The sequence below is a fragment of the Arachis hypogaea genome, chromosome 17 (assembly GCF_003086295.3).
Source record: "Arachis hypogaea cultivar Tifrunner chromosome 17, arahy.Tifrunner.gnm2.J5K5, whole genome shotgun sequence".
NCBI classification, from domain to species: Eukaryota; Viridiplantae; Streptophyta; class Magnoliopsida; order Fabales; family Fabaceae; genus Arachis; species Arachis hypogaea.
In genome coordinates this window covers 4212320-4232346 of record NC_092052.1, presented here as the reverse complement: position 1 = coordinate 4232346, position 20027 = coordinate 4212320, and the positions used below count along the sequence as shown (strand labels likewise).

The 20027-nt window shown below is 35.0% G+C and overlaps 3 protein-coding genes across 10 annotated transcripts; 1 reads left to right on the top strand and 2 right to left on the bottom strand.

Annotated features, from left to right (window-relative positions):
- Positions 1-4166: 4166 nt before the first annotated feature.
- Positions 4167-5244, top strand: LOC112765584 (probable CCR4-associated factor 1 homolog 11). Its single transcript, XM_029294672.2, has one exon. The coding sequence runs from the start codon at positions 4569-4571 to the stop codon at positions 5130-5132; it is 564 nt and encodes a 187-aa protein (XP_029150505.2). The 5' UTR covers positions 4167-4568; the 3' UTR covers positions 5133-5244.
- A 535-nt stretch (positions 5245-5779) lies between these two features.
- On the bottom strand, positions 5780-9840 carry LOC112766415 (uncharacterized). Of its 5 annotated transcripts, none has more exons than XM_025812306.3 (5): positions 9285-9840; positions 9059-9150; positions 7967-8030; positions 6493-6699; positions 5780-6409 (listed from the first exon to the last, which is right to left on the bottom strand). In XM_025812306.3, the coding sequence occupies exons 3-5, from the start codon at positions 7973-7975 to the stop codon at positions 6236-6238; spliced, it is 390 nt and encodes a 129-aa protein (XP_025668091.1). In that variant the 5' UTR covers positions 7976-8030; positions 9059-9150; positions 9285-9840; the 3' UTR covers positions 5780-6235. The 5 variants fall into 5 exon arrangements, with proteins under 5 accessions (XP_025668091.1, XP_025668095.1, XP_025668092.1 ...); XM_025812310.3 differs by having other exon boundaries at positions 5780-6328; positions 9285-9816; XM_025812307.3 differs by having other exon boundaries at positions 9059-9197; positions 9285-9762.
- Positions 9841-10145: 305 nt separating this feature from the next.
- LOC112767081 (UPF0481 protein At3g47200) lies at positions 10146-18042 on the bottom strand. Of its 4 annotated transcripts, none has more exons than XM_025812958.2 (10): positions 16904-18042; positions 15417-15612; positions 14636-14684; positions 14254-14431; positions 14074-14150; positions 13904-13989; positions 13262-13360; positions 12756-12922; positions 11759-12613; positions 10146-11561 (listed from the first exon to the last, which is right to left on the bottom strand). In XM_025812958.2, the coding sequence occupies exon 10, from the start codon at positions 11559-11561 to the stop codon at positions 10275-10277; it is 1287 nt and encodes a 428-aa protein (XP_025668743.1). In that variant the 5' UTR covers positions 11759-12613; positions 12756-12922; positions 13262-13360; positions 13904-13989; positions 14074-14150; positions 14254-14431; positions 14636-14684; positions 15417-15612; positions 16904-18042; the 3' UTR covers positions 10146-10274. The 4 variants fall into 2 exon arrangements, with proteins under 4 accessions (XP_025668743.1, XP_072078292.1, XP_072078291.1 ...); XM_072222190.1 differs by lacking the exons at positions 15417-15612; positions 16904-18042 and adding an exon at positions 14797-14893.
- Between the last annotated feature and the right edge of the window lie 1985 nt (positions 18043-20027).

Sequence of the window (20027 nt, the reverse complement as noted above, 5' to 3'; positions counted from 1 at the left end):
AAGTTTAACAATTACAATCATCACACAACTAGTAAAATATTTTTGTCTTTTGAGTTCCTGGATCTCATTTAGTGAAATAAAATAGACCCTTATTTTAAATTATATTTATTAATTAGTATATATTAAAAAATTAATCTTCTTTCTTATTTCACAATTTAGATGGTAGGTCAAAGTTTCATTCTTTCTTCATCAAACATAACATTGTTGAAAATTATCTCATTCCTACCCTTCCACACAAACCACATCACCGCAAGAAACTCCTTTTCTTACTCGTACCCCAATCTGCCCAAGCCTCAAAGCATTCCTTAGACGAACCCACCCAAAGAAAAAGTACTGCACCGTTTCCAGTCACCTATACACAGCACACAATTTACATTCCTTTGTTCTATCTTTTTCTTCAGTTTCTAATAATTTAACAGAGTTGCTTTCCAGGGAGAGCATGACTACCATATATACAAGAATGGCGAGGGTCGATGATGAACGAGAACGACTTCAACAACCACCGAGAGTTTTTCTGATGCCACTGCCCATGGTCGTTGGTTTTCCGCCTTTTTATTGTGCTTCTCAGCCAAGATTTATGGAGCTACTGCCGCTTCTAGAGCCTAGTCCCAATAGTTCGGTTATGATCAGGCAAGTGTGGGCTGCCAACGCTGATTCCGAGTTCCAAATCATAAGCAGCCTGATTGACAAATATCGATTTGTCTCCATGGACACTGAATTCCCCGGCTTAGTCATCCTGCCCCGCAACAAGAACTACCGGAGTCTTGTTCCAGAGGAACTTACCAAGTCATGAAGGCCAATGTTGACGAACTCAAAATCATCCAGCTTGGACTCACTCTCTTAATAGTTTTGTTTGGCCAAATAACAATTTTAAATTCTAATAAATTCGAGACAATTTTTAAGCACTTGCAGAAAATTAGGAGAACACTAAGGAGAACAATATGCTTTGTTATGGGACGAGTTAATGACGTAAAGGCAAATAAACTTAAAAAGTGATAATTGAATAGAAATTAACATAAAAATAAGAACAATTAGAATATTATTAACAGAAGAAATTATCGTTGTGACAAATATGAGTAAGCCAAAATTTGACTAAAGCTAGAAACCAAGCGTACAGATTTCACAGTTTCATCACACTAAGATGAATTAAAAAAGAAAGTAGTTGGCTCGAGTTTGTTTGAGAAACATTGGTAAAGAAAATTGTCGAAGGAATAATATAGTACTTAGCAAAAGAGTTGAATCCAACACGTTGATCCCTACGTGGCCTTCTTCCACTTTTTGCTTCTTCCTTTGATAACAGTTTCAGAGCTTTGTACTAAAACTTTTGGTGCACGTTATTATTCGTTCTTCCCCTTTGAAGATCGTGTTTCTTCTCCTCTCTTCAGTTGACCACTTTTCCGTCAAAGACTTCCAAGTAATTTCAAAGCTCTCACTGAATCTCCTTGCAACTCTATGAATCTGATCCCTTTGAGGGTACATGAATCCATAAGAAAACAAAAGCCTCATATCCTTTGCAAATTCATCAGGCCTTGAATACACGAATTTGTTCAGCTTTGACTCTATATCCTCAAACCCTATTGGCTTCAACAACACACTCTCACATTTGTTACCAAGAATCCCTAACTTCTTGGGATCCAGAGTCTTATTGAAAGCCCAGCCATCTCTTCCAACCATGAAGCGCTTCAAGATCACCCAACACTGCATCTTTTGATAACGATCCATTCTCTGCTCATTCAGAACAACCTTCATCTCCTCTTCCTTCTTCGAACCGGTTCTTGGGATTCTTGAACATGCATTGTGATGTTCTTCCTCTTCCTTCTTTGTGTTCTTCGAGTTAAGCACCTTAGAACCGGTTCTTGGAATTCTTAAACATGCATTGTGGTGTTCTTGCACAGAAGATTTTGTGAAAACAGAAACTTCAGAAGTTGCCAACTTTCTTCTCTTTCTGCCTCCACGAGAATCAGCACCATCATCGTCCTTCTTCTGTTTGCACTGTGCATCAGTTGACAAAGTTCTAGAACCTTCTGCATGGCTCTTTCCCACTACATTACACGAGAATTCAGTAGTGCTGCAATGCTGATCTTTCTTCCTCTTCTCACCGCATGAATCAGAAGCCATAAATTCTGGTCCATGCTTTTCAGTATCAGTATCATCCTTTAGTTTGCACTCTTCAGATGACACTGTTCTTGAACGAGGCAAACGAAGCTTAATGATGAGTCTCTTTCTTGGGGCAACCTCTGCCTCTGCCATTGAAAAGCTTGGTAAGAAGAAACGAACGTGGGGGTACAATCACTACTACAATGTGGTATAATATAGGACTAAAAGGGTTTGCTTTACTGGTTTACTTACAAAACAAGGCAAAATAATATAGGAGACATTATATATGTACATTCTTTTGGACTTGTGGTAGTTCTTTTTTAATATGGTTTGTTTGAGTGAAATCCTATTTTTTCAAGTTATCTTTTTTTGAAAGAGTTATCTTCTTTTAAAAAATTTTATAAAAAAATAAAAATAATTTTATGTTTGGATATATTATGTAAAACGATTTTTTTTGTTTATTAATTATATTTAGGTATAATAATATAAAAATATTTTTTTGTTTATTTATTATGTAAAAATTATCTTTCTTTTAAGGAAAAAGATCTTTAAAAAAAATATAAATTATAGCTTTTTAAGTTATACAAAAAGATCTTTTGGATTAACTTAAATGAAAAGAATTACTTTTGTGTACACCTTTCTTTCATATACAATAATAAATTAATAATAGAGGCATATTCAAATTAGTATAGAGTTGTTGCATCTGTTTTGTTTTCTCAAGCTCTCTTCTGCTGTTATTTGTTCTTCAAGCGATTGCATACGTCTATAGCTGTTTTCAGTTTCTTGGAAAGTTTGCCAATCGATGTATCTAAATATATATAATAATGTATTAAAAAAAAAAGTAGTATTTAACTACAAGTTCCATCTTGGCCGCATTTGAGGAGATTTATCTGGTATACTCTTTCCTCACTTTTTCTCCATTTAATTATAATAGAGTATATATGCATAAGAATCAAGAAAACCAAGAAACTGCAGAAAATGTTAGTAGTTGATCAGCAAGTTATCTAGTTAGTTATCAGTTATTCTGTTGTGACTAGTCTTGGAGTTAGCAAGCTGACTCACCTTTCATTTAGCATAGCTTATATATGTTGTACTTGAGACTGATAATAATTCTGATTCACAATACAAACATATTTTTCCATTTTCTGCACAACTCATCCCTAATGTTTATGTTTGCTATGATTTCAACCACTCTCACCTAAACAATTGCAAAATCAAATTCTGGTGCTAAGTGCTATCATAGTAACACCATCATCATGGTTCTGACTTTGTTACTCCCTCTCTCCATGCCACTCTTATTTTCTGCTTATTTTTGTCATAATTGAGTTAAGACTGTTAATCCTTCTTATGCAGTTGTTAAGTGAGTCACCCTATTCAGCCTTGATTTCATTCTGTATTTGAATGGATTTATAGCCATGTATGCAACCCTTGCAAGCAGAGAATTCCAGAATCACTTTTATCTTGGAGTTCATTGAAGGAAAACTTAGTAGAATAATAAAGAATAATTATATTCATAGATATTAGTTTAAACATGTTCATAAATGGAAAAGCTAGCAGTATTTACTAATGTGTCAATCACTAGTATTTAAGTGATGTGTTGCAGATTTATTTTATATATATTTTTTTCAAAGTAAAAATATATATATTCCCCTATAAATCATACATATCTTTGACACAGGACGTAGGTAAACACTAAAGACTAAAGACTAAAGACCAAAACGCACCCTTTAATCTATCTTCACATTTGGTTGTCTTTGAATTGATTATCAAATTTTAGTTTTCAATAATAACTAGTAGAAGGCAGCACCTAAACAACAACGTCCACACCTGCATGAAAGGTTCTTTGCTCCCTCTCCGGGTGCTCTATCAGGTTTCATTCTTTCTTCATCAAACATAACATTGTTGAAAATCTCTCATTCCTACCCTTTCACACAAACCACGTCACCGCAAGAAACTCCTTTTCTTACTCATACCCCTATCTACCCAAGCCTCAAAGCATTCCTTAGACGAACCCGCCCAAAGAAAAAGTACTGCACCGTTTCCAGTCACCCATACACAGCACACAATTTACATTCCTTTGTTCTATCTTTTTCTTCAGTTTCTAATAATTATTTAACAGAGTTGCTTGCTTTCCAGGAAGAGCATGACGACCATATATACAACAGCGACGAGGGTCGATGATGAACGAGAACGACTTCAATAACCACTTTCTGATGCCACTGCCCATGGTTGTTGGTTTTCCGCCTTTTTATTGTGCTGCTCAGCCAAGATTTGTGGAGTGCCGCTTGTAGAGCCTAGTCCAAATAGTTCGGTTGTGATCAGGCAAGTGTGGGCTGCCAACGCTGATTCCGAGTTCCAAATCATAAGCAGCTTGATTGACAAATATCGATTTGTCTCCATTGACACTGAATTCCCCGGCTTAGTCATCCTGCCCCGCAACAAGAATTGTTCCAGAGGAAACTTACCAAGTCATGAAGGCCAATGTTGACGCCCTCAAAATCATCCAGCTTGGACTCACTCTCTCCGATGAACACGACAACCTCCCTGACCTAGGAACCAACAACAGAACTCACTACATCTGGCAATTCAATTTCCGAGACTTCAATCTCATGCGTGACATCCACGCAAAGTACTCTGCGGCACTCCTACGCAGCCAGGGCATCGACTTTGCACGCAATGCAGTGGCTGGAGTTTCTTCGGTGCATTTTGCGAAGTTGGCAGCAGCATCTGGGCTGCTGTTAAACAAAGCACTGACATGGGTCACATTCCATGGTGCTTATGATATTGGATATTTGGTGAAGATTCTGACTTGGGGTGTTCTTCCGAAAAGCTTGGAGGAGTTCTTGGTGCTTGTAAAAGAGCTGTTTGGGGGAAATGCTTATGATGTGAAGCATGTGATGAGGTTCTGCAATGGCCTCTATGGCGGTTTGGAGAAGGTGGCTGACACACTTCACGTGGATCGAGTTGCTGGGAAGTGCCATCAGGCCGGGTCTGACAGCTTGCTCACCTGCCACACCTTTCACAAGATTAGATAAACTTATTTTTTGGCTGATGAGGATGGGTTTAGGGAGTATGTTAATGTATTTTTTGGGTTAGAAATTGCAAAAGCTTAATACTCTTAAGTTGAAAGAAATGATCATACATTAGATTATTCATGTAACAACATTTTGTCTGTGAATTACAAAGTAGTATCAACGGGTTATTTTTTGGATATAACAATTGTTTTACAACACTTGAATTGGTTGTTTTTTGGATATGACAAAGTTGTTATTAACACTTCAATGGTTGTTTCATGGTTCTGTCTTTGAATCTGTTCTCCAGTGACCAAGTTTATATTTGAGTTTAGAAACAGCTTTTAACAGACTTTCATTATTATTTACCTTTGATTATTATTTGCCTTTGAAGTTTTAGCAAACATGTTAATCTTATTATTGGCTTCATCATCTTACTGAGACTCAATATAGGAGTGCAGTATTACAGCATATTCTTTATTCTTTACGGTGACACAAAATTCAAAATTGGCACGTACTTACCAAAAACTAGAGTGGTCTGTATTATTGTAGGGCACATATTCACACAATATAACTGAACACAATGAATATGCTATCCATTATCTAAAGCAATTTTAACTTGATAAATATTAATTAAACATTTCCTGAATACAGTATTACACATGAACAAATTAAAACACCCAAAAGAAAATTTCATGAGATAAAGGTAAGCTACCAAAATTGTTATTTCGCAGCAGTACAGGCTCAACCGAACAAAATTTTTCTTACAATAATGAAGAATCGTAATTTCTAACTATTTTATACAACACTCGGCAATATGATCTTTGCTATATACAAAAAGAATTGGGACCTATGTAAAATATATCAATAAAGAAAAAGGACAATCTTAAATTCTAATTACATACAAATATGAATGGGACTAAGTTTTATTCCATAGTTGCTTCAATAAAACCCTCCATTGATTCAATCTTTTGACTGAGTTTTTTAGCAATGGTAAGTTGCTGCCCAGAGGACTCTGAAATACCAAAATCACTGATTAAGGCATTGATCTTTTCCTGGCGAATCTGCAACTGCTTCCTCCAACAAAGTTAAAGTCGGTTCCATCGTCGATTTGTTCAAGCTTTTGTTTACCAGCTTCGGTGATGGACAAAATCCCCTATTGTGGACACTATCATCTCTGCTGTGCTTAGGAGAGAAAATCTTGTCAATGCCTTCACTTCCTGCATGCCCATGAAATCAACTTCAGATTTGCACAGAAAAAGAAGGTGTTGAGCCTCATCACTGGTTAAAACCACCTCTATCTGCATAGTAAAATCTTAATCACACACAATGATCATAAAGAGAGAGACAATGACATCATGATTAAATATGGAATTTCCATTACCGGTTGCTTAACAGTGAATGTTAGATTTTCCACTTCCCAATTAGCCATTTCAACTTCAACGTTATCCTCCCTTGATACCAAACCCAGCTGAAGACAAATTCCCATAGCAGTACCGTTAACTTTTTTAGCACCATTTGCAATTGATTTTGACAAATGAATCTCTTTCGGTCTCTGCGGCTTCATGATCTGCATCCCTTGGATTCCAACCTGTAAGAGGTACGACAGAACACACCTTAATAACAGGAAAGACAATGACAAAATGCACAAAGATATCATCAATTAGTATCTGAGTTTCAGTTTATTTTTAAGACCTCCAGTGCAAGTAAACAATTGTTGACAACCCTATCAACACAGCCACCACCAAACCTTATCTCAGTGTGTAAGGTCGATTGCATGGACTAAGCTAGTGTCTTCTTATGGAACATGTCTTACTGTAAAAATCTAAATTCATCTAAATGCTTTTTCATGTAGGTGTGCTTGGTCTCCCCCTATCTTTGACTATTAAGCTACCCTCAGCCTAATCTAATCTACTTACTAGAACTTCCACTAACCCAACTTTTTCTCACATGTATAGCTGTGCCATAAATTTTTTCTCTTTAAACTTGAGTGGTAGATTTTTATCACAAATAACACTCATAGCATCACTCAGCTTCTTCCATTTCACTTTAATTTCCCATGTCGTGCTTTATTGCAAACCTCTACACTGCTAGTTCCAGGACAGAAGAGTTAGGAAATCAATAATTAGTGTAAAAAAGTTATTGAATCTTATTGACATGGATAGATGATTTAAGTCATAGTAAAAGAAATAATTCTAAATTGATTTTTGAAAAGAGTATGTCACACAGAACAAACAAAAATTGCAGCCACTGGCTCGACATCCAAGCAACCATAGATTGAATTTAGTACTCCGTTATATTATAATTTTAGTATACCAAGGGCACAAATTCAATTTAGAAATAAACTAGCCAGATTTCTCAATGTGATTTAAGCAAAGACTAATTAAATCATTAACTGCAGATCTATCTGGATATGCTGTAAGATAAAATGAATTCAAAAAAAAAAAAAAAAACTATATTCTTGAAAGCATCAAGAAATCCTTAATTCCAAAAGAAGGTTTATCAAATATTTACAAGGACCAAAAAAGAAACTTCCAATATATGTAACGACTAAATATAGGAGAGTTTAGACTTACAATGATCAAAGTTTAGAACTAACACTCGTAGCATCAAATATGTAAGGACTAAATATTGGAAAAGCCTGCTAACAAACTCCAAGAAAATTTTTTTGAGGGACTAAAACCAAAACACCCTATATTAATTTAAATACTTATAGATTAGTTTGTATATAGTTTCCACTCAACTTAAAGTCCTATTAACACCGATAAACAATATGAAAGACCCACGAGCAAAACAAGATTAGTTAATTACTTAATCCTTTCAATAGTAGTTATTCGGGCAGAGCATATAACACAAACCTGAAACATAGACCTTGGTAATCCTGGTCAAACTACTGTCATTTTCTCCCTCCGAAAGACTTGTCTGCAAGGAAAATATATAAACAATTAATTGTTCCCCAGCGGATGCCAGAAATATTATGGCACATCAAAGGACCAATAGACACAGCAACTTGCCAATGAAGAGAGAACTAGACAAACATTTTTCATTAATGTATTTAAAATCAGCAAATGCTGAATAAGATCATCCTAGATAAACATGTAGAGGGAGTTTCTCATCTTTGGATTTGAATACTGAGATAATAACTAAAGATTTTTAACCTCATCAAGCCAAATTCAAATACATTTTCCAAATTTATTGTGTAATACTTCCAGTATAAATTGCATGAACATGCAAGACAAATATGCCCTTAGCTCTACAGTCAGCTTGCTTTTCAAATATGAAGGCAAGAAGGGTTTATGTTTATGTACCTCTAGATCAACAAAAGTATTGTAATCATAACTCAAAATGATTCAACGGTAGATACACCCTTCCATTCTCCTTTTAGAGGAACTTTTTCTAGTTGATTATATTGTACCTACTAGATATAAAAGTAATGTAGACTCGATCGGGAAGAATAATGTCAGAATATCTCAGAAAAAATTCAATATATCCTGCATATTTAATGTATGTCACGATAATCTTCAGAATATAATATGGAATGTCATTAACGAAGGATTTTGTTATTTGTCATTTACCAATTATACTATGTTTATTACTTTAATTAGGGTTAGCAGTTCTTGATATATATATATATATATATATATATATATATATATATATATATATATATATATATCGGTTGATTTTTGTTTAACTTTTAAACACTTACATCATTCCATGCATGTTATAAATCCACCTTTCCCTATACATATTCTATGGCATCAACAGGTGACGCAAACGGTACCAGGAAGGGAAGAATGATTCACAAATAAATAAAGACACAAAAAAAATATAATCAAGGAAATCACCCAAGAAAGAAAAAGGGACTGCATTAATAGTTCAAGCTGGAACTCTGCAAATTGTATGATCATTTTTGAATGCCATGGAAAGAAAGAGCATAGAATTTGTACCGAGACAGTGGCAGCAACTTCCACGGCTACATCGCAGATGTAATTGTAACATCAACAGCTCCAACCGTTCCATGACAGCACCAATACCAATACTGGAGATAATTTCCAGCAGAAACATAACAAAAGTTGAGCGATAGTACTAAAACAGAGACATATATCATTGCAATTAAAACAAGAGCATGTAAGAAAAGAACAAAATGCAGCAGAGTAAAGGTGGAAGCATTACAGTTTCACAAATGGAGTCAGAATAGGGGAAAATGGTACTGATTCAGAGACAAGAATGAAGGGGGTGTGGGGCTGAGCAAGACCAAAACAGCAGACGCGACGATGGTGAACGGCTCCTCCATCGCGACCCTCTCTTCCTCCCTTCTCTGGCCAGCTCAAACTCTCCTTCATTCAGCAATGACGGCGGCCCCAAACAGAGACAGCGGCGGCCTCAACGGCAATGGCTTGTCCGTGAGGGAGGCGGCCCTCCCTTCTTCCCTCGTCGCGGTTCTTCCTCTTCCGTGAACCCCCTTCTCTCTCTAAGAAGCTCCCTCATTCACTCTCTCAAGCTTAGCAACGGCTCCCTTCGACGATGACCCAGGCAACCACAGCGATGATGGATGCTTCAGCGACGGCAACAAGGCACGGCGCGCCTCCCTCTCTTTCTCTCTCTGGCGTCTTGGTTCTCCTCTCTGTCTCTTTTTCTTTCTTTCATTCTCAGGGTTTGGGAAAAAGAGGAGTAAGGGTATTGTAGGGATTTTACAATTATCTTCTCTTAAAATTATTGGTATCTCTTCATGTCATGTTGGTTAGTATTTCTTTTTAATCATTTTTGCTAGTTTGTATCATTTCTAGCTTTTGATTAGTACACTGAGGAAAACCATGACTATATGGCATTTTGTGTCTTTGTCGGATGATGATGATCTTTATTGATTAGCCAACAATGTTAGTCTAAATTCATGTTTTATCTTCCAGTTGAAATTGAAAAGCCTTCGCTCTTTTTAAGATAGAACATGATGTTTGAATACTAATTTCAGAATAAAGATGTCTAAATAATGTATTGAAACCAGAAAGCAATAATAAAAAAATATCACATTCAAACTTGATACACAATTACAGAGAAGGGAGTTGCCTTATAAAGTGGTCTTCAATAATTACAGAATAAAGTGGCCACATGTTCATAATAAACACTTCAATTCTTCCCATTACAAAGAAAAACATTAATCTAGTGCTAGTGTACTTCTTGGAGAATAGAAAATACTGTCTGAACAACAGTGAGAACAAGCAGAAAAATTCCAGCAATAGAAGCTACCGTCTTCCATGGAGTGTTGCAATAATCGCGCCTTAAAGTTGCAACATTTTTGTTCCAAGGGCGTGCACAAAAAGCATTCAACCTTTGAAAAATAAGGGAATACTGCACATTAAAATCTGGATACATAATGTTCACTCCAAGACCATTGAACATTTTGGCCACTGCATTACTATCACCTAACCAATTCTCAATTATTCCATTCTTAATAAGCAAATCTACATCTTTGTCTGTGTTAATAAGAAAATCTAACACAGCAATATAGTCAGCAAGGTAGGATTCATTGATACAGTGACATTGCTCGAAAGCTAACAAATTTCTCACAATAACCTCAGTAATATCTTCCACTCTAAAGAATGGGATTCTCAAAGTATGACCAGAAAGTTGCAAGTCTAGTAAGCATTGACTAGCTTTCTTTACCTCAAACTTTACTCCTGCTTCCTTCAACTCAGTTGCACTATAAATTTGCACTATCTGTGCTTCTCTTGAACATCTAGAGATTGATAAGTTGCAGGACAATAATAGAAGCTTTCTAGAAAGATATGTGAAATGAGCTATTCCACCAACATTGGATACTGATAACTCACCCTTATAATCACCAGGAAAGATTATTCTACAAGGAACTACATGATAAAGAGCGAGACTTAACAACAAAGGATGCCTATCGTGGCTCCGACCAATGAAGGTAGAAGGAAAAACTAGATTGTAAAGCTTGTCAAGAACAAAGAATGGGACTTGATTCTCAAGCAACAACAAATCATATCGTATATAGACCCTTAACCGTGTTGGCAAAAGAATAGCATCATCGCCACGCGTAAGCATGAAATGGTACCTGAGTAAAAACTCTAATATGAAGCAGCAGTCCACCAAGATCACCATAACATGTTCTTCCTTACTAAGCTTGGTATCATCTGAGTAACAAGCACGAATCTTTGGCTCAAGCTCTTGCACGCAATTCACAAAACTTTCTAACTTGTTTGTCTCTGATCTTTCAATAAATTGTTTGCAATATAGTCTTTTATGGTCCTCCATCTTTAGCAATTTTTCATCTCCATGGTGAAAAGGACCAATTGAAACAATCTCTGGAGTGTATGCATAGATGTTGTGGGGAACCTTGTAGATGCAACATTCCTTTGTAAAGCGAGGTTGTCCCTTCTCCAACATTGTTTTAATCTTCATTACAACGTCATTAGGATTCGGAGTTGCCATCTATATGAATAGATTAATACTTTTCCTTTTTAGTTAGAATTTTATATACTTATTTGTTACAACACTGGAAGAAATTATGAAATTGATTATTTGATTACATAGATGCTATTTACATAGATAGATTTTATATCAGTTAATATTAGCAGAAAGTTTAAAAAGATATTGGAGGATAATGCGATATAATAAGGCACACTCACCTTTCAGCCTTTGTGTATTTGAAAAGTGAAACGATATGAGAGTGTGGCCTTTGCCTCAGTACAAGTTGAACCTTGTGTCAGTAATCATTGTTTTACAATCAAAAGTTTTGGAAGCATCACAACAGATTGTATAGCATGGGTGGAATAGGACACACAACCTTATAAAAAAACAAGTTGTGTTATGCAACCACAGTTCCAAATGTCAAGAGCATCATTCAACATGAGATAGATATATATAGCTGAGATTGGGAAAAAAATAAAGACAAGTATAATGTTCTAAGGCAAGTATCACTGATATTATGTAATAAGAAACATATTTATTCAAGGCTCGGCCTCAAGATAATACCATGAGTGATTGACACATTAGTATATAATCATCATCCAAGCTAGAAAGCACATGCATTAAGCTAGTACTACTTGGAGGATAGAAAATCCTGTCTGAATAATAGTGAGAATAAGAAAAATTCCAGCAATTGAAGCTACTATCTTCCATGGAGTGTTGCAGTAATCAAGCTTCAAAGTGGCAACTTTTTTGTTCCAAGGATGATTACAGAAATCATTCAACTTCTCAAACATGCAGAAATATTGAACATTAAAATATGAAGGGGAAGCTGCTAGCTAGGTGTCCTAAGCTTGTGAATTGAAAATGATTTCTCTGGATTCGAATCGCAAAAAAAAAATACAGAATAACATCGCATGTTCCATCAACTTGAACTGTGTAGTAGTTGACTTGTTCATGAACTTGGTAAACTCTTGTTTCTAGTTTCTTAGTCAGAATATGTCCTTAAAGCGAGGTTGTCCCTCCTCCAACATGGCTTTAATCTTCATTACCTCATTAGAATTCCAACTTGCCATCTATATGAATAGTTTGCCCTTTTAGTTAGCCACTTGTCAAATTAGTGTGTATATAAGAAGGACTATACTAAGTGTACACCAAAGGTATAGAATATGGTGAAAACTCATGTGCAGTTATCAACTTCGCGTGAACTTAACTTACTATGGTGAAAACGCATGGCTTGATCCAAGAGAGAGCCACAACTCAGCTAGAGTAAGAGTAGCAGAGGCTTTTAGAAGATCGGCAGAATGAAAGGCTTGCTAATGCATATGGAAGGCCTAGAACTGCGTTTCCGGATTTAAAGTAGAGAACAGACAACAGTAGGAATGCTGGCACAATGTAGTCAATCATTTAGGTTGTTTCAATATCTCACATAAAAAGTATACACAATAAAAAAATATCATAAGCTAGTAAATTGAAGAATATAAAAGATATGCATCAATAATCACGACTCATGACAAATTTTTGCCTTAGATGAAACCATGGTGCTGTTTAATGCCTCTATACAAACACAGACATCATCTATGGATCTACCCAAGCATTTCCTTACTTGACTTTTCTTTTCTCCCCAATTCTACTGGCTTATTTGCTCCATACAATTTTTATTTTCTAAAAACTTACAGAGAATACACAAACCAAAAGTGTGTCAAATAATATGATCACATTACCTTGTGAATTTCAGCAAGTAAAAGAAGAACTGAAGCATTCTCAACTTGCAGATTGTACTTGTAGCAGATGCAGAAGAGGGAGTGTGCCACAGCAGCGGCCTGGAAAAATAATATGCCAAATATAAAAAGTGAAACGCAACCCTTTAAACAGTGTGTTCTCTTTTAACACTGACTAACACTAGCAGCAACCAGTACCTTTTTCTCCTTCCTGGGATAAGAAGCTAAGGTCTAATTCAGCCAAATTAAAATTCTTTGCTTAGTTATTATTAGGAAATAGCTGGGGATGAGATGGCGCATAGCAATTTCTTAAGTAAAGTGTACATATTATAATTGAATAATTGTCATGAAAATTGATACACAATTCTTACACAAGGTAAAGTCAACCTTTTGAGGAAGTATTACTCAGACAAATAATGGTTTGACAGATAAGTTACAACAACCGAGAAAAGTGACACTTGGCAACATAGTCAACAAGGCCTCGTTTGTACCCTAGATAGAATGATCTAAAGCTCTCATCCAGCATGGACACCAGGCACAATGATTATGTCTTTTTACCTCTATCACTTGCTTTAAAATAACTAGTCACCAAATGAGGAATTAACAATTCATTGTCCAATTTCAATATCAGTAGAGTTCAAATACCTGTAATCCAAGTAGCAATAAAGATTCTCCAAAGCAGCAATATAATCATCATGAGAAAGACTATTCAAGTAGCTCAGAAAGTGAACCTAGATGGATGTAAAAATCAAGATCAGCAATAACAAAAAAAATGAAGCCCATAAATAACACAAAAAATAACCTCCTAAGCTTACTGGATGTAGTTCAGGTGCCAACTTCTGTAGCTGTCGTAGAACAATTCAACCCATTCAAAGAGACAGCAACTCCATTCCTGCAACAAGAATAAAAAATGAAATTTACTATAGATGAAAGGCACTTCTACAATTCCATATTCAAATATATCAAGAGAAGTTCAAGGCCTACAAGATGCATACTTTTCAATTATATCATCTTGCTCTTGTAAGTACCCTTGCAACTGCCAGTTTGTGCGCAGGAATACTGCACCACTTGGATCATCATCTCTTAGCATGTTACTTGAAGGATCTCCATAAGGACTAGCTACTCTAACATTCTCACTCAGTTTTGATGCCGAATCACCCGGAACATCAATATCTGTGTTTGTAAATTTTGACCAAGCATAGTTAGATCACTATGTCAAGAAACAGGCCAAAAAAAGCATAAATTTAGAGGATCCAAATTCTAAAAGAACTTATATACCATTTTTTATAGAATTAGATAATTCTACATTAATTATGTTAGCAGAGAGATCAAAAGGAAAAATTTGGAGGATAATGCAATATAATAAGACACACTTACCTTGAGGCCTTTGTGAATTTGAAAAGTGTTGCCTTTGACTTACTATATCCTACACAACACAACACAATACAACAACAGTTGAACATTTTGTCAGAGATCAAAAGTTCTGGAAGAATCACAAGAGTTTGAATAGCATGGGTGGAATAGGAAACATGCACAACCTTATAAAACATACAAGTTGTGTTATGTTCCAAATTTCAAGAGCAACATTATTCAACATGAGATAGATATATAGCTGAGATTGGGAAATGATCTTAGCTTGCAAAGTGAAGACAAGTATATCACTTTTTTTTTCTTGGATGCTCTCTCTTAAGGCAAGTATCACTGAGATTATAAAATAAGAAACATATTTATACAAGGCTCAGCTTCAAGATATACTATATACTATGATGCAGAGTGATCGACCCATTAGTTAATACAAATTTATTACTTCTAGCCCTTCTTTTTAGTATTCAAATACACAATAGATATTCACGTGCAATAACCAATTAGAGTTAGTTAGAATAAAACCTGATTTGGTAGTTTTTGTTAGACCATTCAACTAAGACCAACTATACAAAGCTGATAACCAAGACTTTTAGTTTAAGCTTTACATTCCTCTGTTCATTACTTGTAACACAAGAATAGTGCACATTCTTTATCTACAATTGAAATTGAAAAACTTCTCTTCTTTCCTTTAAGAATAGTATTCAATTATTTTTTAATTACATCTAAATAAATTACAGTTAATCACATTATTTTAGATGTAGCAGTTTCTGCCATTAAATGGAAGGGATCTCACCAATGTACTTGATGTTTTGCAAAGTGGTCCTGCAAGCATGAAAACTGACAATTCATATGTTTGACTAATTGCTATCATCGCCCTGTACTCTCTTGCCCTGCACCCTCAGCAACTACTGTTCTTTAAGTCTTTTCTCAATGAACTCCAAGATAAAAGTGATTCTGGAATTCTCTGCTTGCAAGGGTTGCATACATGGCTATAAATCCATTCAAATACAGAATGATATAGAAAACAATGAAGTAATTCAGATACATAATAATAATAATAACAATGACATTCAAATAAGTGATGTTTCAGATATGAAATGAAATCAAGGCTGAATAGGGTGACTCACTTAACAACTGCATAAGAAGGATTAACAGTCTTAACTCAATTATGACAAAAATAAGCGGAAAATAAGAGTGGCATGGAGAGAGGGAGTAACAAAGTCAGAACCATGATGATGGTGTTACTATGATAGCACTTAGCACCAGAATTTGATTTTGCAATTGTTTAGGTGAGAGTGGTTGAAATCATAGCAAACATAAACATTAGGGATGAGTTGTGCAGAAAATGGAAAAATATGTTTGTATTGTGAATCAGAATTATTATCAGTCTCAAGTACAACATATATAAGCTATGCTAAATGAAAGGTGAGTCAGCTTGCTAACTCCAAGACTAGTCACAACAGAATAACTGATAACTAACTAGATAACTTGCTGATCAACTACTAACATTTTCTGCAGTTTCTTGGTTTTCTTGATTCTTATGCATATATACTCTATTATAATTAAATGGAGAAAAAGTGAGGAAAGAGTAGACCCAGATAAATCTCCTCAAATGCGGCCAAGATGGAACTTGTAGTTAAATACTACTTTTTTTTTTAATACATTATTATATATATTTAGATACATCGATTGGCAAACTTTCCAAGAAACTGAAAACAGCTATAGACGTATGCAATCGCTTGAAGAACAAATAACAGCAGAAGAGAGCTTGAGAAAACAAAACAGATGCAACAACTCTATACTAATTTGAATATGCCTCTATTATTAATTTATTATTGTATATGAAAGAAAGGTGTACACAAAAGTAATTCTTTTCATTTAAGTTAATCCAAAAGATCTTTTTGTATAACTTAAAAAGCTATAATTTATATTTTTTTTAAAGATCTTTTTCCTTAAAAGAAAGATAATTTTTACATAATAAATAAACAAAAAAATATTTTTATATTATTATACCTAAATATAATTAATAAACAAAAAAAATCGTTTTACATAATATATCCAAACATAAAATTATTTTTATTTTTTTATAAAATTTTTTAAAAGAAGATAACTCTTTCAAAAAAAGATAACTTGAAAAAATAGGATTTCACTCAAACAAACCATATTAAAAAAGAACTACCACAAGTCCAAAAGAATGTACATATATAATGTCTCCTATATTATTTTGCCTTGTTTTGTAAGTAAACCAGTAAAGCAAACCCTTTTAGTCCTATATTATACCACATTGTAGTAGTGATTGTACCCCCACGAACTTGTTTGTTTCTTCTTTCCGTAATTAATCCTACCAAAGATCGAGTCTTGAAATCTTTGTTCACTCGAAACATCAACAACCAAGCTTTTCAATGGTAGAGGCAGAGGTTGCCCCAAGAAAGAGACTCATAATTAAGCTTCGTTTGTCGCGTTCAAGAACAGTGTCATCCGAAGAGTGCAAACTAAAGCATGATGCTGATACTGCAAAGCCTGGACCAGAATTTATGGCTTCTGAGAAGAGGAAGAAAGATCAGCATTGCAGCACTATTGAATACTCGTGTAATGTAGTGGGAAAGAGCGATGCAGAAGGTTCTAGAACCTTGTCAACTGATGCACAGTGCAAACAGAAGAAGGACGATGATGGTGCTGATTCTGGCGGAGGCAGAAAGAGAAGAAAGTTGGCAACTTCTGAAGTTTCTATTTCCACAAAATCTTCTGTGCAAGAACACTACAATGCATGTTCAAGAATCCCAAGAACCGGTTCTAAGGTGCTTGACTCGAAGAACACAAAGAAGGAAGAGGAAGAACATCACAATGCATGTTCAAGAATCCCAAGAACCGGTTCGAAGAAGGAAGAGGAGATGAAGGTTGTTCTGAATGAGCAGAGAATGGATCGTTATCAAAAGATGCAGTGTTGGGTGATCTTGAAGCGCTTCATGGTTGGAAGAGATGGCTGGGCTTTCAATAAGACTCTGGATCCCAAGAAGTTATGGATTCTTGGTAACAAATGTGAGAGTGTGTTGTTGAAGCCAATAGGGTTTGAGGATATAGAGTCAAAGCTGCACAAATTCGTGTATTCAAGGCCTGATGAATTTGCAAAGGATATGAGGCTTTTGTTTTCTTATGGATTCATGTACCCTCAAAGGGATCAGATTCATAGAGTTGCAAGGAGATTCAGCGAGACCTTTGAAATTACTTGGAAGGCTTTGAAGGAAAAGTGGTCAACTGAAGAGAGGAAAAGGAACAAGATCTTCAAAAGGGAAAGAAGCTCTGAAACTGTTATCAAAGGAACAAGCAGAAAGTGGAAGAAGGCCACGTAGGCATCAACGTGTTTGATTCAACTCTTTTGCTAAGTACTATATTATTCTTTCGACAATTTTTTTTACCAATGTTTCTCAAACAAACTCGAGCCAACTACTTTCTTTTTTAATTCATGTTAGTGTGATGAAACTGTGAAATCCGTACGCTTGGTTTCTAGCTTCAGTCAAATTTTGGCTTACCATATTTGTCACACTGATGTATATTTTAATTTCTTCTGTTAATAATATTTTAATTGTTCTTATTTTTATGTTAATTTCTATTCAATTATCACTTTTTAGGTTTATTTGCCTTTATGTCATTAACTCGTCCCATGACAAAGCATATTGCTTGATATATTTTAATGAGCTGCTTGTCACAATGTGGAGGATGGAAAGATATGGAGTTGGAGAATCTTGGACTCCTATTTTTTAGTATTCTGCAAGTTCCAACTGTACATCTCAATTACATGGTTGCATTGCCTACCATAATCCTGAAAATCAAGAGTTTAGGATTTTGTTGACTCCTTGGTATGATGACCATTTTCAAATAGTTTACCATGTTCCTTCTCTCATTCGATTGAAGGATATTATCATCGGAGATAATGTTTTGGTGCAGAATATTTATTCATGATAATGTTCCCCTCTATGTTTTATGTTTTGTTTCTGATGAATGAAACAAATTCGCAGTCAATGGTGAATAGAGTCCAACATCTGGATGATTCTTAAGAGTTAAGAGCTAATTAAAAATAGTAATGTATATTTCTCTTTGGTTGACAACTAATTAAATAATAATCCATCATTAATTAAATTAAGTTTGGACATTTGCAAAAACAAAGATGGACATATTCAGAGAGAAGCTCAGATATTGAGATTTAATTATGCTTAATGTGGATTGTTAGATTAGTTAATTAAGAGCGTTTAAACTTTTTTTCTGTAAAGTCTGATAATCTAGCACATTATTCTGCATGTAGTCACTCTGATTTTAGAACATTACATCATGGATGGCAAGATAATAAAATTTTGATTAGAAGGCATTTATCTTCCTATTCTGCATATGTGTTGCCTTCAATTGGTTTCATCAGCTTGGAGTTTTTGTGATGGTACAATTGGGACTAAGGTTGTCTTAAAATGCCTCTGGACAAAAGACAAGTTAATTCTTAGACTCCAAGATAATGTAAGAGTTTATAAATGTGCTATAATACACATTATATAAAAGTTGATAAATATTTTTCCCATACTTAAAACATTGACGCTTCTTTCTTTAACCACTTAAGTAGTTGTCTGCATAATAACTGTGTTTTTGATCTTGCAATAGCAGCTGCATTTTGTAGCAGCTTCATTTTCTACATTGTTTTAAAATGATGTTAAATGTAAAATGAGGTTCAAAGATGGTGCTATGAACCATTTGGTGCTCCTTGTTTGAAAAATTGCTATCATCTTCAACATCTTGAAATAACCTGATCCAGAGTAGCATCGCCCTGTACTCTCTTGCCCTGCACCCTCAGCAACTACTGTTCTTTAAGTCTTTTCTCAATGAACTCCAAGAGAAAAGTGATTCTGGAATTCTCTGCTTGCAAGGGTTGCATACATGGCTATAAATCCATTCAAATACAGAATGATATAGAAAACAATGAACATAATAATAACAATGACATTCAAATAAGTGTTGTTTCAGATATGAAATGAAATCAAGGCTGAATAGGGTGACTCACTTAACAACTGCATAAGAAGGATTAACAGTCTTAACTCAATTATGACAAAAATAAGCAGAAAGGCACCAATTTAATGAATAAAAGTGGCATGGAGAGAGGGAGTAACATAGTTTTTTCTGCTCTATAATTTCCTGCATTTCCAGTATAATTCTATAACTGGGAAAGGGGTGATTTCACACAAATTCATTCCTACCGCAGCTCTTCTAGTTCTATTGTTTACTTTCTATCTCTTTTGGCCTTTACAATCATTACATGTAATGGCAATATTATGAATCCATGTAGGCAACTAGATTGATGGATTGACCAAAGGAAGCATGTTTTTACAGCACCAACTCCAAACATTAGAAAGCCAATGAGTTGATG